The 12,327-nt window shown below is 48.5% G+C and overlaps 1 protein-coding gene across 2 annotated transcripts in view; it reads left to right on the top strand.

Moving 5' to 3' along the window:
- DMTF1 (cyclin D binding myb like transcription factor 1) overlaps nt 1-12,327 on the top strand; it is a 61,865-nt gene that overhangs the window by 31,041 nt on the left and 18,497 nt on the right. For both annotated transcript variants that reach the window (XM_077264642.1, XM_077264641.1), the window contains exons 10-14: nt 1,604-1,755; nt 2,900-3,109; nt 3,739-3,818; nt 3,945-4,103; nt 6,154-6,534. In XM_077264642.1, the coding sequence (XP_077120757.1) occupies nt 1,604-1,755; nt 2,900-3,109; nt 3,739-3,818; nt 3,945-4,103; nt 6,154-6,534 (982 nt within the window). The remainder of the gene's footprint in view (nt 1-1,603; nt 1,756-2,899; nt 3,110-3,738; nt 3,819-3,944; nt 4,104-6,153; nt 6,535-12,327) is intronic.

Here is a 12,327-nt window from a genome sequence, read left to right as displayed (position 1 = left end):
TAGTCCAGACGAGAATGAATAAGTGAAACAGTAAGAGTTTTTGCAGAGTTGAAAGTAAGAAAAGGGCGAATTCTAGAAATGTTTTTGAGATGCAGATAAGAAGAGCGAGCCAGTGATCGGATGTGGGGGATGAATGAAAGCTCGGAGTCAAGGATGACTCCAAGGCAGTGGGCATGTTGCTTTGGAGTAATGGTGGAACCGCACACGGAGATGGCAATGTCAGGCAAAGGTAGGTTAATAAAGGGAGAGAACACGAGGAATTTAGTTTTTGACAGGTTCAGTTTCAGATAGAGGGAGGACATGATGTTAGAGACAGTGGTAAGACAATCACTGGTGTTTTCTAAAAAGGCAGGCGTAATAACAGGAGAAGAGGTGTATAATTGGGTGTCGTCAGCATAGAGATGGTACTGGAAACCAAATCTACTGATTGTTTGTCCAATAGGGGCAGTATACAAAGAGAAGAGGAGGGGGCCTAGGACTGATCCTTGAGGAACCCCAACAGTAAGGGGAAGGTGAGAGGAGGAGGAACCACCTCTCAGGAGGAGGAGGTAGAATCACTACCAATGTCATGCTGATTGACAACTGCTTTCTGTCAATCACCATGACGTCGACAGGGCAGACCGGAATATAAGAACTGTTGACATGAGGTCAAAGGAAGCAGAAGAGACAGCACCTAAACTGGCAGAGATCGTCACATGTAGACGCATGTAGCTAGCCACTACCTGCCGTTCTTGGCATCACATGAAAAAATAACCAAAGTCCAAGTTAACCCCTTTAATCTTCTCCCTTTCTTTACTCCTGTTTTGTCTCATATTACAATTATAACTGATAAATATATGAAGTATTTGGTTGTGTATGTCCTAGGAGATCACTTCTAATCCCTCTGAGCCCTTCCACTCCTCTGTTGTGTACATGGCAAAAACAGGGCCGAATAGCTGGAAGAGTCCCCTCGTGTTCTCTGCCGGATCTCTATAAGGCTACGTTCCTACAATCAGTTTTTGGTGTTGCATATTTTTGAAAAAATGCAAGTAACTTATTCTGCTTAATAGATGCAGAAGATCTGCAATATCAAAACCTCACCAAACAGCTCAATGTGGGAACGTTGCCCAAGACTGATTGTTTCAGAACACGCACTAAGTAAGTTTAGTGTTCCTTTCAGCACGAGGGGAATTTATTAATACCTACATATTTTTAGCACGCTAAAGTAAGATTCGCCTGTTATTAAGAGGTACACACCTAGTAAATTAGCCCTTCTTTCCGTATACATAAGTCAGAAAAGTATTATAGTAAATTTGTTGAGACACACATGGTTCCTTTCTGCTAAACATTGCTCACTTAGTAGCAGATTATGATAGAAGTGGGGCACACACTATCATTTGCGACCTTCAGTTCCGTCAGGAATTCTCTTACTGGGTTTCTCTATGTTCTCTACCTTTTCACTTTTCTCTGCTGGATTATCAAATGCTGAATTCAAAAAAAAAATTAATACAATATTGTAGATGGAGCTAAATTTGCAAATAGCAGTGGAGAATTCTCCTTCTCTAGTGTTTTGAGAAAACTAGCATTTTTATTGTTTTCATTATATTCCTTTCCTCTCAACTAGAATAGCAGAACTTGGCGTGTTGGACGAAAATGACATTAACTGGGATATATTGTCAGAAGGTTGGAGCAGTGTTCGATCTCCGCAGTGGCTCAGAAGTAAATGGTGGACTGTCAAACGGCAGATTGCAAACCACAAAGATGTGTCCTTTCCAGGTACAGCGATTTTATCAGTGATTTGCTTTCTGTTACCTGATGACAATGTTTTCGACACTTTTTTTTCCATAAAACCAGTAATATTGTGAATGCTGATTACTCTGATCCCATCCATTAAACCATGTAGATGCCACGGACAATGCTGACTGCGGTACCTACTTATAGGGCTCCTGATATGAAAGAGCCGGTATCTGCCTCGTTTAGGTTTCCATTAGGATATGTTATTATGACTGTAATTAAATTGCTCATTTGCCATAATATAGTACAGTGCAGAAATGTGTTTAGGGAAAAATGGAATCTAATTTTAAAGGGAACCTGTCACCCCCAAAATGGAAGATGAGCTAAGCCCACCAGCATCAGAGGTTTATCTACAGCATTCTGTAATGCTGTAGATAAGCCCCCGTTGTAACCTGAAAGGTAAGAAAAAGAGGTTAGATTATACTCACCCAGGGGCGGTCCCGGTCCGGTTCTGTTCGGGTCCGATGGGAGTTGCGGTCCGGTCCGGCGCCTCCCATCTTCATAGGATGACGTCCTCGTCTTGTCTTCACGCTGCGGCTCCGGCGCAGGCGTACTTTGTCTGCCCTGTTGCGCAGGCACCGGGCCGCTCTGACCTTTCCCGGCACCTGCGCACTGCAGTACTTTGCTCTGCCCTCAACAGGTCAGACAAAGTACGCCGGAGCCGGAGCCGCAGCGTGAAGACAAGAAGAGGACGCCATCTGATGAAGATGGGAGGCGCCGGACTGGACCGCGACACCCATCGGACCGGACCGCAGCGGGACCACCCCTGGGTGAGTATAATATAACCTCTTTTTCTCATCTTTCAGGATACATCGGGGGCTTATCTACAGCATTCCAGAATGCTGTAGATAAGCCCCTGATACCGGTGGCCTTAGCTCACCGTCGATTTTGGGGGCGACAGGTTCCCTTTAAAGGGTTTCTAGTGTTCCAGTTTTCAAGTGGTCTAGGTACTGAAAACCCCATTCTTTGACGCTGATTAACCATTAGTGTGAGTGAGCTGTTAGTGCTCCACAGCTCAGATGGACGATTCCGTAACCTCTATCTTAACACTTGCGGTCATTCAGGAACATTGCTATGGCATTTCTTTAAAGATTGATTTATAATAGTGGATTTATTTTTTTTCCAGTATTAATAAAAGGACTGAGGCAGTTGCATGAAAGCCAAACTACTCTCTTGGGTGCTCAGGAGCTGGAGAACAAAGCGGACATCCAGTCCCAGAGCGGATCCTCCAGCGTGCAGCATGTACAGATCCGGGTGGCTCACTTGGAGGAGAGCCCAAACCTGCCCCAGAGTTCAATGGCTTCGTTACAGATCCCTGTACAGATCACGCACCTTTGTAAGCACCAGAGAATGTATTGCTGATAACACAAACTGCATACACTGTATATTCTTATAAAGCCTATCGTAATGTTAATATAATTCTCCCACATTTATCGATATTAACCTCTTGGCACAACCAGCTGTACGTGGTCCGGGTGCGTGGAGTGGGGTCAGGAGCTGTGCCCACTCCATACAGCGCAGATGTTGATTGTAATACACTGGTAGCATCTGGCAACCCACCCCCATACAATATATAATTCATCTTTTTTCTCAAGATGCTGCTTTAACCACTTTATGTAAAAACTAGAGATTGCTTTTCTGGTGGCTCAGTGGTTAGCACTGCAGCCTTGCAGCACTGGGGTCCTGGGGTTCAAATCCCACCAAGGGCAACATCTGTGAGAAGTTTGTATATTCTCCCCGTGTTTGCGTGGGTTTCCTCTGGGATCTCCGGTTTCCTCCCACATTCCAAAGACATACTGATAGGAAATCTAGATTGTGAGCCCCATCGGGGACAGCGATGATTATGTCTGTAAGGCGATGTGGAATTAATGGCGCTATAGAAGTGAGTAAAATAAATAAATGAAATAGGTCTTCCCTAGTTTTCAGTCATTCTCAGCTGATAGTTACTTTCTCCTTTTATTCTAGCCTCGCCTGAATCCTCCTCTCCTAATGCTGACCCAGACACGCTATCAGCAGGAACGCTGCAGACATTTGAGATCTTACCAGTAAGTAGGTGACTATATTTTTCATAGCGCGATGTATGAGTTATTTCTCTCCAATATAATAATTACTAAAGAAAGCATAATATCAATCCTCTATTTTTAATTGCTAACTCTGTATCTTCCCCCAAGTCCTTTTATTTACAGCCAAGTGGCACCTCAGGCACCTTCATCCTTCAGACAAGTTCTACCCAAAGTCTTCCATTAACGCTGACATCCAACCAAGGTGTGACCCTGACCTCAAACACCTCGCCAGCATCACCAGAGCAGATTATTGTGCATGCCTTATCTGTGAGTACGGCCATACAGATTCACTGCTTGTGTCTGTTCTTGCCTTGCTTAAGTTGGTAGGGTATATCATAAGCATTAAGGCTACGTTCACATTTGCGTTGTTGGGCGCAGCGTCGTCGACATATACCGACGCATGTGTCATGCGCTCCTATCTTTAACATGGGGGGCACATGGACATGCGCCGGTATGCGTTGTACTGCGTTTTACGATGCATGCGTCATATAGACGCACAAGACAGGGCACAGGGGACGCTACTTGTAGCATTTTCCCTGCGCCGAAAGTCCCGTTCTGTAGGATCTTATGACAACGCATGCGTCGCAAAACGCTGCGTTGTGTACATGCGTTGTTGGTTGCGTCGCGTCGCCGACGCTGCGCCCAACAATGCAAATGTGAACGTAGCCTAATTGAGTTACTTTGGCAGGTTGTAACATTAGTTAGAAAATCTTCAGTATGTATTGTGAGGGGCTGGTGACACACTCAGCTGTTTTCCTAGGTAGACCCAGGAACCATTCTGGTAGGGAATCACCTGCTGGTTTATTGTGGATAGCATAAACCTTGGCAGGGTTCAGCAAAATAAACAGAGCCTTGCTGGCATAACGATAAAACAAACAAAACACAGTCCATTATGAGTCCATACCTGCAGAGTTCACCTGTAGCTAACCCTCACAGTCCTGAGATCTTCCTGGAGCTATGTGGGAGTTCCTGCTCTCCCAAAACAAACACCCAACTCTCACACACCCAGGTATTTAACATCCCATGTGATGGTCACATGACCTTGACCTCACACAGGTCCTGGCAGGACTCTGCGGGTGGAGAGATACTGTGGACCCACTCCTACCCGCTCCATGGAGGTCCACTACAACTAGCCCATAACATTGGTTCCTTTTAACCTTCCAAGCACTTATCATGCTGGAGGCAAAAACACTCTGGTTTCACATCACTGACTGCACTATGCGCAGTAATACGTATGTCCCTTCACATACTATGCTAGTGACTATGTCACAATATATTATTTAGGACATCATCAGATTGGACAGGGCAGTATGGAAGTAATTCATACCTACAGTACATTGCCATTATGGGAAGCCATAGATCAGGTTTGGTCCTGTACCACCTTGTTTAGGACCACAAATATGGCAGGAAAGGTAATTAATTGTGAAACATCCCTATAGATTATCATTGTGAAGAAAAATCACAGCACAGAACATCGTTACCTTGTTCTGCATAGGGACGCCAAGAAGACTGCTTCACTACACAATGAAAAAAGGATGCTGACTCCTAGTATTAACCCCCAGTGATCCCCATATAAGTTTGTCATGGTTTTCACCTTTCCTGCATACCATTTTCAACATCACTGCTTCCAGTTTGGTTACATCCCACGCTTTATCTGCACTTTCTCTCCAAGTGAACCACACAGTCTCCTGCACGCTGGTGATGTCCGCCAATCTGGGTACATCCTTAATAGCGCAGATCACTTAAAGCGCTCTAGAAACAGAAGTAGGGGGTCAAAAACCAGACAATGTGTAGAACTGCAGTGTGATCAGCACAGCGGCATCAGAGTTTGCAAGCACTGATCCGCTTGGAAGGAAAATGTTTTTTCATCATTACTTGAGCTATAATCACTAGAGACATGTTGGTGAAATATTCATATACATGAATGAAAACACACTCACAGACACCGCACATGGGATCTCCTGAGCGACAGGCTGCTCTGCCCCCTCTCCTGCAGTGCTGCTGCTTTATTCAGTTACTTCAGCGGAGGTGGTTGAATAAATTAGTGCTTCAGGAAGTCATGGGCTGCCTCCCGCCTGGTGTCCACCAACATTTTTACCAGAGTGTCGCGGCACCAGGAAGTTAGGAAACGCAGGTCTATGGAATTGAACCAGCCAATGTGGCATAAATTAAAGCAAGATAAATTGTATAATCTGCGTGCCACACACATTTTAATTATAAAGCAATGAACTAGAGTTTTGTCTCCCTGGTGCTGGACTTGTGTAATCTCTTATTAGCAGATGGATATGTAACCTACTTTTCTTGTATCTATGCACAGCCGGAAAACCTCCTAAATGCAAGTGAAAATGTTACAGTCCACTGTCATACACCAGGGATTATAATTCGGACGCTGGCCTCTGATAACATCTCTTCACCCCTTGCTCAGACCGAGCTTTCTGTTGATCCTCACTTACAGCAAAATGACTTACACAGTGCTCAGAGATCTCTAAAAGCCGACTGCCGTCCCCAAGAGATGCACAACACAGACCTGACGGTCAGCCGGGACTCCTTATACTGCCCTGAGCAGTCCATAAATCTGGGCATCAGGGGTAATGTGAAACTGCTCCATCATCCTGGAACACATGCGGCGGACATGCCAAGTGCTGACCGAAGGACAGATGACCCTCATATTGATGTGGCTGATAACTATGTCAAAGAAGTAAGGATGTTCTAAATGAAACCGGTTATTTCCAGTGGTTTGGGTTTTTATTCTGTCTGGAAAAGAAAAATGTCTTTAGTTGTAGGAAACTTTGAGAGTAACTTTGTGACAGCTAGAAGGAGAGTGATATCTTTGTTTGCTATATTGGTCAATGTACTTATAACTATAGCAAGCAATCTGAGCTATAACATACAAGACCAGTCAAGAGTTTGGATACACCTGGTCATGCAATGGTTTTCCTTGCTCTTATTAGAATGTGCACATTGTAGATTAGAATTGAAGGCAACAAAACCACAAAGAAACAAAACACGTATGGAACCTTGAGTGTGTGAAACCTTAGGTATCTCAATGTACTCCCCCATTTACTCTGCTAACACTCTTGACATTCTCTCAAGGAACTTCATCGGGTAGTCACCTAGAATGGCTTCCAATGAGCCGGTATGCCTTATCAAGAGATCATCTGAGATCTTCACTAGTCTTCAGGAAGTTTCTGCGGCTATCCGGATGGTTTTGCAGTGGCAGTGTTGGTACACAGTTCTATATACAACTGTTCTAAGCCAGAATATGGCAATAAACACTCAACTAACTAAAGAGAAACAACAGTCCATCTTTACTTTCAATAAATAAAGGTCAGTCAATCTGGAAAATTGCTAGACCGTTGAGGGTAGCCTGAATTTCAGTCATGAAACTATCAATCGCTCTGATGAACCTGGCTGTCATGAGGACTGCGCCAAGAAAATAGCACCAAAAATGACCACGGCTGCAGTGGATAAGTTCCTCAGAATTACTAGCCTCCGAAAACTCAAATTCGCAGCATTCAGAAATGATGCATAGACATCAAGTAGCAGGCACATCTCAACATCAACTGTCCAGAGGAGAAATAGGGCTTAATGATCAGTGATCAAATTACTGGAAATAAGCCCCTACTGAAGACTGCAAACAAGGAGATGCAACACCAAGGACTGAACATTAGAACAATGGAAGTGTATAGAGTGGTCTAATGAATCAAAATTTGAGATTACTCTGTCGCCTCATTGGGGGACACAGGACCATGGGTGTTATGCTGCTGTCCACTAGGAGGCGACACTATGCATAATCTGAAAAAGATTAACTGTGGCTCCTCCTCTGCAGTATACACCCCTGGACGGCATCAGCCTTCTCCAGTTTTTGCTTAGTGTCGCATAGGAGGCACACCTAAAAGATTTTTTCTCCGTTTTTTCCGACGGGATTACAGATGAAGAAAAGAGGGTCTCCTGTGAGACTCCCGGCATGGCTCCTTCCTCGGCCCCCTATTATGGGGTGCCCAGTTGGAGCAACATGGGGAATAGCCATCTCTACTTCTTCCCCAGTCCCTCGGGTGCTGGTTCGAAGTCGAGACCCCCCCTCCTTGCCCAATTCCTTTTGGTTTCTGGGTTGAGGCCGAGGCGAGGATAAAGGCCCTTGAAGGTGTGACAGCAGCACCCTCCCTAATCCCCCTCTGGGGGTATTAGGTTGAGACACCTCAGGTAGGGTCTGTACAGGCAGCACTCTGAAGCTCCCAGCAATGGGCCAGCACACTGCGTCTGCATCCAGGGACCCCAGCCCAGCTGCGGGCTCCTGTTGGGGCCGGGGGGAGTGCAGGCAGGCATGTCACATACAGAGACAGGGCTCCCTGCGCCCCTGTCTCTGCGGCAGCACCAGCTCTATACTGCCTCAGGGAGACCCCAACCGGGCTCCCCCTTCCGCTTATAGCCCCACCGCCATCCTGCCTTTAAATCCGGAGGGGTCCGGTTCAGATCCGACCCCCTCCCGGACTTTCGCGCCGGCCTGGAGCCCTTCTGGACCTCAGGCATCTAATTTAGGCCCCGGCTTCGGCCTAGCTGAAGCTGCCGCCTCCTCTCCGCCCCCCCGGCCCGCCCCCCGGATGACAAATATGACACTCTACAGTGTCATAAAGGGGGTGGATCGAGACAGAAAGGGCGCGCTTTTACACAGCTTTGCCGCCTTTTTCCAGCTCTCCGCCCCCTTCTCCTCCTTCCTCTTTTTCTCAACAGCCATTTTCTGCTGCAGATTAACCCTGCATCTCCCGGTCTGCAGGACCAGGACCAGGCAGCCAGTCTCTGGGGGGTACAAGACTGTGGATCTTCGGTGCTGGACCTAGGGGCACACTGGTGGGGTAAGATCACAGCTGGGTTTTTTACTCAGCTGTGAATCCATATTACCTATAAGGCTCCCCTATAGGTTTCTCTACCCCTGTAAGGTCCTCTGCCGGCATCGGGGCACTATGCCGGGCTCAAGGTCCAAGAGAACCAGGCAGAACTGCTATTATGCTTTCTGCACAGCCTGCGGGACCGCTCTCCCCAGTAGCAGCACGTACCCGCATTGTCAGAACTGTATACAAACTAATGTGTCAGAGCCCCAAGAAGCCCCTGCCAATGCCTCGGTGTCTAATGCCACGCCGGAATGGGCTACTCAGATATCGCAATCTATGACGCAGTCTATAGATAACCTAACATCCACATTGCTTCAGGCTCTGCAGGGTCATGCCCCGGCTATGACCGTTACCCAGCAAAGGGAGAAAGGGAGAGCTTGACTCAGGAACAAGATGACCCTGGCACATCCATGTCTAGGTCAGGACGCAAGCGGACCCATAGATCAAGTCCATCTGCGTCATCCCATAGCACACGGTCATCCCCCTCTAGGGAGAAACACCGTAGCTCCAGGTCCTCTAGACCGTCCCATTCCAGGGACAGACAATGCAGATCTCCGCAATCCCCGACCAGAGAAGGCCTCCTCCCCGGCCCACTCAGCAGGGGACGCCTCAGTGATACACAGGATTCGGAAGGCATCTGCGACTCTAACTCAGCCAGAGAAATGGAGGAGTCCCAGATCCCAATCCCTCCTAGCAATACAGCGCTAGTTGAGGACATAATTTCTTCCATCCATCGGGTGCTGGACATTTCTGATCCGCCACCAGAGGCCCCAGAACATAAGATTTCCTTTGAAGGACCTCTGAAGCTGCCTAAGGTTTTCTCTAACCACCCAGAGTTTAAGGCGATCCTTAAAAAGCAGCTCTCACAGCCTGAGAGAAAATTCGCTAATCGCAAATATCTGGAGGAGAGGTACCCCTTCCCACAGAAGGACACCAAGGAATGGACAGATCCACCTGAAGTGGACTCCCCAGTCTCTAGACTAGCAGCACAGACCCTCCTTTCACTGCCAGATAGCTCAACCCTCAGGGACGCAGCAGACCGGCAGGTAGAACGCATGGCTCGTTCAATTTTCGAGGCAGCAGGGGCGTCCCTGGCTCCCGCGTTCGCCTCAGTTTGGGCTGCCAAGGCCATTCTGGCCTGGGCAAAGAATTTACAAGCTCTCCAAGCATCCGCTCCTGAGCTGTCGGACCAAGCGGTTCAAATAGCAGTTGTAGCAGACTAGATGCTCCATGCAGCTCTGGATTCAGCAAGGGGAGTAGCGGTGATAGCATCAAACGCCATCACGATTCGGCGTATCCTCTGTCTGCGGGAATGGAAAGCAGACGCAGCCTCAAAGAAGTTCCTTACGCACCTCCCCTACCTCAGTGGGAGACTTTTCGGTGAACAGTTGGACACTATGATATCCAACGCCACCGGGGGTAAGAGTACTTCTCTTCCCCAACTGAAACCTAAACGCACTTACAAGAAGCGTAACCAAACTCGATTCCGATCCTTTCGGAATTCCTCCGGCTGGTCCGTCTCACGTCCAGCACAAAATCGTAACCGTTCCCCACGCAGGGACAACTCACGATCGACGCAAAGGTCGGACAAGACCTGGCAGTCAAAAGCAGGCCAGCCTAAGCCCAGAGGAGGAAAATCTCAGACTTTCTCATCATCATGACTCACGGACTCCGGAAGACACCACACCAGTAGGCGGCCAACTTTTGCTCTTTCATCAAGTCTGGCTGCCTATTACAGAAGACAGGTGGGTCAGGGAACTAGTGTCTTCCGGATACAAAATAGACTTCACCTCCAACCCACCGGACCAATTCATCCCCTCCCAAAACTGCCAGCCAAGGCTCGTGCCTACCACCAAGCGGTCTCCTCGCTTTTTCAAGCAGGAGTCATAGTACCGGTACCCATGACCGACCGCTTCCGAGGGTTCTACTCCAATCTGTTCGTAGTTCCCAAGAAAGGAGGCAGCGTACGGCCCATACTAGACCTAAAACAGCTCAACAAATATGTACGGGTCCGTCATTTCCGCATGGAGTCCTTTCGGTCCATCATTGCGTCCATGGAGAAGAGAGAATATCTCGCCTCCATAGACATACAAGACGCATACCTGCATATACCCATTGCACCTGCCCATCAGAGGTTTCTCAGGTTCGCAATAGGCCAGGACCACTACCAATTCGTGGCTCTCCCTTTCGGACTCGCCACGGCTCCCATAGTGTTCACCAAAGTCATGGCAGCCACCATGGATGTCCTGCACTCCAGAGGCATAGTAGTTGTTCCATACCTGGACGATCTACTCATCAAGGCTCCCACCTTCAAGGACTGGGTGCTCAGCGTCTCAATCACAACCGATACTCTGTCGCATGGGCTGGTTAATCAACCTACAAAAGTCATCACCAACCCCGAGTCAGTCCCTGACCTTCCTGGGAATGTTATTCAACGCCTCCAGGGGTCTAGTGCTCCTTCCTAAGGACAAGGCACTGGCTCTCCGACTAGCAGTTCGCACCCTCCTCCGCAAACCCCCTCGATCTCTCCGGTTTGCCATGAGAGTCCTCGGCAAGATGGCAGCAGCAATAGAAGCGGTCCCATTTGCCCAGTTTCACCTCAGACCTCTCCAACTAGCTATTCTCAAGTCCTGGGACAGGAATCCCTTTTCTCTCGACAGGGAGTTCCAGTTAACGTCGTCAACCAGGAGGTCCCTGCACTGGTGGCTCAAGCCAACCTCGCTAGCAAAGGGGAAATCCTTTCTCACAGGTCAATGGAAGGTTCTGACCACCGACGCGAGCCTGAGGGGTTGGGGTGCGGTGTACCTACACCACAGGGCACAGGGCAAGTGGTCCCCAGTGGAAGCGACCATGCCCATCAACATCCTGGAAATTCGTGCCATCCTTCTGGCATTGAGGGCCTTCCATCACTTACTGGCAGCCTCTCACATCAGAATACAGTCGGACAATGCCACGGCTGTGGCATATGTGAATCACCAAGGGGGACCCGCAGTACCTAGGCGATGGGAGAAGTGTCACACATCCTCCGCTGGGCGGAGGACACAGGGTCGGTTCTTTCGGCGGTCCACATTCCGGGTGTGGACAACTGGGAAGCCGACTTCTCAGCCGACAAGGAATAGACTCGGGAGAGTGGTCTCTCCATCCCGAAATTTTTCACCAGATCTGTCTCCGCTGGGAGACCCCGGATGTGGACCTAATGGAATCCCACTTCAATGCCAAGGTCTCCAACTTCATGGCCAGAACACTCGATCCGCGGTCGCTCGGAGCAGACGCTCTGGTTCAGGACTGGACCCAGTTCCAGCTTCTGTATATTTTTCCACCTCTCCCCCTGTTATCCAGAGTGGTGAGGAAGATCAAACAAGAGGGAGTTCCAACCATCCTAATTGCACCGGACTGGCCCAGACACACATGGTACGCCGACATCGTGCAACTCACAGCAGACGCCCCCTGGCGTCTCCCCGACCGCCACGATCTTCTATCACAAGGCCCGTTCTACCACCAGAACTCAGGTGCTCTCAATTTGACGGTGTGGCCCTTGAGACCTGGGTTCTAACCCAGGCAGGGCTCTCGACGGACGTAATTGGAACCATGATCAGGGCACG

The sequence above is a fragment of the Ranitomeya variabilis genome, chromosome 5 (genome assembly GCF_051348905.1).
Source record: "Ranitomeya variabilis isolate aRanVar5 chromosome 5, aRanVar5.hap1, whole genome shotgun sequence".
Classification (NCBI taxonomy): Eukaryota; Metazoa; Chordata; class Amphibia; order Anura; family Dendrobatidae; genus Ranitomeya; species Ranitomeya variabilis.
This window is presented reverse-complemented; position numbering and strand designations above follow the sequence as displayed.